The 5423-nt window shown below is 48.2% G+C and overlaps 1 protein-coding gene across 1 annotated transcript; it reads right to left on the bottom strand.

The window, feature by feature from the left end:
- Positions 1-2226: 2226 nt before the first annotated feature.
- On the bottom strand, positions 2227-5118 carry FZD4 (frizzled class receptor 4). Its single transcript, XM_017819724.1, has 2 exons — positions 4871-5118; positions 2227-3741 (listed from the first exon to the last, which is right to left on the bottom strand). The coding sequence occupies exons 1-2, from the start codon at positions 5000-5002 to the stop codon at positions 2413-2415; spliced, it is 1461 nt and encodes a 486-aa protein (XP_017675213.1). The 5' UTR covers positions 5003-5118; the 3' UTR covers positions 2227-2412.
- Positions 5119-5423: the final 305 nt, after the last annotated feature.

Genomic DNA, 5423 nt, shown 5'->3' with positions numbered 1-5423 from the left:
TTAACATTCACTTCTGTATAAATAATGTGGATAAAACTTCATTTATTGAATCAGTCTGGTCAAACACGGGTCATATCAGCCAGGAAAGTATCCAAAGTGTTTCAGAGTGAGGGACACTTGAGTGAACATGACACCTTGGCACAGCCCAATACCACTTTACCAAAAAAGACTCATACTGCATCCTCCCTCTTTGAAAGCCAACATATAGCTGCTGACTTTACATTCCTTGCTGCACCAGCACAAAGACTGCATGATGGAGAAGCTCAGCCACCTGAAGATCTCATACTTGCAGAACTCCTTGTCCACAAAGGCATAACCAGACCCAAATACAACACTAATAGCGAGAGACTTTATGGAGAGGATGAAAAGGCCTGGCTGGAATGGAGCGTTGACCAAGACAACGCTTATGAGTCTTGAGTAGAATGTGCCAAGTTGTCACTTGTTCTGCTGGAGAGGGAGCTCAGCCATTAGGGTTTGGTTTTTAGTTTAAAAAAAGAAGTACTCTAGCACATGTTTTGACACTGACACTGAAACAATACATGCTTGGACATATTAGCGTTCACTTCCAGCGCTGGAGTGAACTGTGGTTTGGGAAGCACATGGGCACCTGTGTGAAAAGCAAGTACTTTAATAAAGCAACATCTGTTCTCAGCTGCCCTTGAAGGTCGTGTGAGTTGGGACACCAGAGGGAATGCTCTGCAGCAGATCAGGTTCACACAAAGAAATTAAGTAAAACTTTAGAGCACACACATAAAACCAAAGGTCTTTCAAAGGGATAGAACATCAGAACAGTGTTCTCTTCAGTGCTTCTGGGGTATTTCTATTTGTATCATCTTTCTTATTAGCCAAACAAGTCCCTGACACTAGGTTCAATCTCCCAATAAGAACAAGCTGATGCCTCCTCAAACAAAAGGGTAAGAAAACTCAACAGTTGCTTTGAAACAACATTATTCACCAAGAAGTTGGATCCCTTTACAAAAACTGGAAAGGTCTTTGTTGTTCCTGAGGACTGAATGCCTGCTCACATTCTGTGTGTAAATATACATTAAAAAAACCCCTCTCCATAGCCACCAGTGAGCAACTGAAGCATCATTGTGAGGCAGTCAGCTGTACTGCAATGTCATGGGCTGAGAATGTTCTTTTAATTGGAACTGACACACATAATTATACAACTGATCTGTGTGAACATGAGGTTGCCAAGGAACTTAGCATTTTGATTCTCCCCAGACTGGTGTCTGCAGAGATACCATCACACTGAACAAAATATATTAAGACTTAATTGCTTTATGCAATGGGTCTCCAGAGAGAGACAGGTAAGTTTACTTGGAGAAAACTGGCATTGTTTAAAGGTAGCCTCAACTCCTTTTTTCTCTTTCCTTGAGGAAGGAACACTATATTGTAAGACTTTATTTAAAGTTATTAAATGCAGCGGAATAAAGTAGTCTTCTGGAAATAGCAGGAGCACTTGAAGGGACAGGAATGGAGGCAGATGGATAATAATAATTGATGTAGAAGACCATACACAGTTTCTCACTTTCTGCTGAGTCCTCTACATCTGACATTGGCCTTGAGTAAAGCTTTTAAAAAATTAGAAATATTCATAGAATCACAGAATAAATCAAATGTGAAGGGATGCAGGGAGGTCCAAATTCCCATGTGGCAGAATCAACACTCAATTCAGACCAGGTTACAAATGGTAAAAAAAATGAGTTGAAATTATTATTAGGCCATCAGATGACTTCAAGAATAATCCTCACTAATACCTCACTAAATCCTACTCATCATGGGTAAAGCTCAGACCTGGAAAGCCCACTTGCTATTTGTTGGAGGACTGATCCTTGGCTGACTTGTGCAGTGTATGGGAACAACAGAATTCCCCAGCGCATAAAGACATAATCCTCATCAAATGCTTCCTTCTCAATGCTGAACTAGGAAAGAAGACATCTGACTGAGGTCCTGGGTACTCCACCTTCTGGTAACTGGACCCTAAATAAGCCCAGAATTTGGCCCTGGACTGCCTTTCCTCCATCAGCTATAAGACGATGAAAGAAAAACATCATCCCACAGCTGTGGGCTACAGCCCCTCAGCTTCTAAAGACTTCAAGACTTCAGTAATTGCATCCTGCTTTAAAAAATAATAAAAAAAAAGGAAGATAACACGTTTGTGTATTTCACAGCTTTTAAAGCCTCCCTGGGCTCTCCTATTTTGGGCAGCATGGTTTATGGCTATTGTATCTGCAGCGTGATCTTTTTGCTGTTTATTCTTTAAGGCTTTTTTTTTTTTTTTTTAATCCCCCAGAGAAAGGTTGTGTAACCGTCTCCCTATTCTATTCCCAAAATTTACATGGCAATGCTTACACACCATCAGTCCTTCACAGGAGAGAAGTCAGACCATTGGGGTGTCGTCTTTTCTCAGACCACAGTCTCGTTCCCTTTTCCGGGTTTCACCCAACCATCTCCTCTCTTCTCCCGTTTCACTTTCCCTGAGTTCACCAGTCTGTTCGAGCACTTCTGCCACGTGTGCAGAGTTTTGGCTGACCAGATCCACATACCTGATGTAATACCCACCAGAAGGGACATGAAAATTTTGAGCATCTCCACTGCCATATTGGAATCATCTGCTGAATAGCGGAAAATGGCCCAGTTGGAGATTTCATAGAAATAACAGGCGATGACACATGTTGCTGGGACGGTGTACAGCACTGAAAAGACACCAATTTTGACCATTAGTCTTTCCAGTTTGTCAGTTTTAGTTCCATCTTTCTGGAGATTAGACCTGATTTTAAATAAGGCCACGAGTCCCGCTGCAATGAATAAAGTCCCAATGACCAGGTAGGTAAAAAGCGGAGCGACGACAAAGCCTGTCAGCGCGTCCAGGTTCTGGTTCCCAACATAGCAAAGGCCGGTGAGCTCATCTGCATCTACTAGTCTCATAATTAAAATGACGATGGTCTTCACCGCCGGGATAGCCCAGGCTGCAATGTGGAAATACGAGCTGTGCATTTCAATAGCTTCGTGGCCCCACTTGAGTCCTGCAGCCAGAAACCACGTCAGTGTCAGAATAACCCACCAGATGGAGCTAGCCATCCCGAAAAAGTACATCAGCAAGAAAATTATAGCACATCCTGTGTTCTTAAGACCTTCTTGGATAAGAACAGGTTCTGCTGCCTCTTCAAAATCACAGGATATCCTTTCCCGGCCCACAGTTAGCCTCACAATATAAGCAATGCTATAAATATTGTAGCACATGCTCAAAAATATGATTGGGCGCTCCGGGTAGGAAAATCTGGATGAATCAATCAGGAAGGTCAGGACCGTGAAGGCAGTTGAGATGAAGCAAAGACTGGCCCACACAGCCATCCAGATATCTGTGAATTCTTTAGCTGACCTGCTGTAGAGACCAGCATCGTAGCCACATTTCAGGACACAGTTCAAGCTTCTCTTCACCCAAATGTACTGATCTGAGTTAGACCCCATGCTGTGGCACTCTTCTCCAGGCTGCAAGGAGGTCTTGCTGTGAAGGGGAACCTCTTCATCTCCTGGGCCCTCCATGCACATGTGGTTGTGATCATTCTGGGGTGGGAATTTGCTGCAGTTTAGGCTGTCTGGCCAGGCAAATCCAAATTCTTTTAAAACGGGTTCACATCTTCTTTTGACAGAGAGGCACATGCCACCACAGGGACCTATGGGGATGTTAATCTTCTCTGTGCACATTGGGACGTAGACTGAACACAGGAAGAACTGGAAGAGAAAAACAAAAATCACAAGTGTGTCCAAGGAAAATTAGACAAGTTGATATATAACAAGTTTTCTTTTTTTGACTTTTTAGCAGTAATATTTGGTCTTTTGCCTTAAAAAACAGGAAGCAGCATAAAACAAATAAACTAAGAACAATAAAAACAAAAGAGAAAAAAATAACAATGTTGTCTTCTTCAGTTCAAATGTGGTCCGAAGCCAAAGCCTGAAAGTTTTACTCCCTAGATTAGCTCTATGTAAATTTAGCCCATCAGTTTCAATGAAACAAGTCGGATTTAGCCAGACTTGAAGCTCAAGGGTGCAATTTAAGAAAGTAGAAAAAAACAAATTAAAGCGGCTTAAACAAATACATATATTTGTTCTGGGCATTGTCTGGATATTCCAGTTAAGAAACAAATAGAAAAAAAAAAAAAGGCATTTGTTGAACTACTTTGATTCGCGATCCTCCTAGAAGAATGTATTTCTTTTACGATCAGTTCACGCATGTATTTACAACGGTAATGAAACATTGTAGTTTTCTCCTCTTTTGAATAATCGCAATTCAGCGACGCGACACCGTGAGAGGAATTGCGTGCGGACTCGGGAACTCTGCCCCATGAAACAAGTTGGGTTTTGTTTGATGAAATCCATGCCCGTGGGGAGGACAGCGATCTCGCTATTCGCTTGGGAAAGAAATTTCCGCGGTGAAGTTCCCGGGGGGTAGGGGGGGGTCCCAAGTCGCCACAGCTTCCTGCAGCCAGCTCCGCTCGTTCCGCGTGGAAGCGGGCGCGGCACCTGGGGCACGGCCGGGACAGAGGGCAGAGCCTGGGAAAGCTCTGGGAGCCGCTGCAGCCTCCGCGGGAGGGGGGCACCGCGCTGCGCTCCTTGCCGCGGGCAGCCGGGACAACGCCAGCTCCCTGTCCCTCCACCCAACGTGAGCCGTGCTCTCCCCAGCCAGCCAGGAGCGGCACTGCGAGCCGGCGGGACTTTCAGGTTGGTTTTGTACTGAGTCGAGGGGATGGGGATGAGGATGGGGATGCTGGGGGACAGCAGCCGGCCCGGGGACCACACAGTCCCGCTGCGCGTCTCCCCCACCTCGCCCGCGCACCCAGGTCCCCTCGGAGCCCCGACCCACCTGGAGCTGGCTGGAGCAGCCGTACTGGATGAGGGGGGTGAAGGTGGTGAGCTGCAGCTCCGCGTCCGCCTGCAGCTCGTGCCCCACCAGGTTGGGCATCTTGGTGACATTGTATCCCAGGTTCTGGCACATGGCGATGCGGATGGCGTCGCAGCGCCGCTCCTCCTCGTCGCCGAAGCCCCGCGCCCCGCCGAGCAGCCCTGCCAGCAGCACGGCCAGCAGCCGGGCGCGGCCGGCCGGCCCCCCGCCGCCCCCCGCCATGGCCCGCGCTGCGGCCCCGGCCCCGGCCCCGGCCGCGCCGTGCCGCACGGGCCGGCTCCAACGGGGCGGGCCGGGGGCGGCCCCGCTATTAAACAGCCTCGCCGAGAAACGGCCCAGGGGAGGGACGCGCCGCCCGGCCCGGCCCGCCCCGCGCCACCGCCCCCGCCGAGGGAGCCCGCCCCGCCGCAGCGCCCCCGCGGCACGGCGCGGCAGGGGAGGGCAGGGAAGGGGGTTTTACCTGCGCCCCTTATCCCAGCACCGAGGCGTTCGCCTCCATGGGGAACGCCGACCC

The sequence above is a fragment of the Lepidothrix coronata genome, unplaced genomic scaffold, assembly GCF_001604755.1.
Source record: "Lepidothrix coronata isolate B3197 unplaced genomic scaffold, Lepidothrix_coronata-1.0 Scaffold76, whole genome shotgun sequence".
In the NCBI taxonomy this organism is placed as follows: domain Eukaryota; kingdom Metazoa; phylum Chordata; class Aves; order Passeriformes; family Pipridae; genus Lepidothrix; species Lepidothrix coronata.
This window is presented reverse-complemented; position numbering and strand designations above follow the sequence as displayed.

Excerpts from the sequence above, each read along its gene's own strand:
- FZD4 (XM_017819724.1), bottom strand. The coding sequence starts at position 5,002 with ATGTGCCAGAACCTGGGATACAATGTCACCAAGATGCCCAACCTGGTG. Across the intron at positions 3,742-4,870 it reads GCTGCTCCAGCCAGCTCCAG|TTCTTCCTGTGTTCAGTCTA; the intron begins GTGGGTCGGGGC and ends TTTCTCTTCCAG.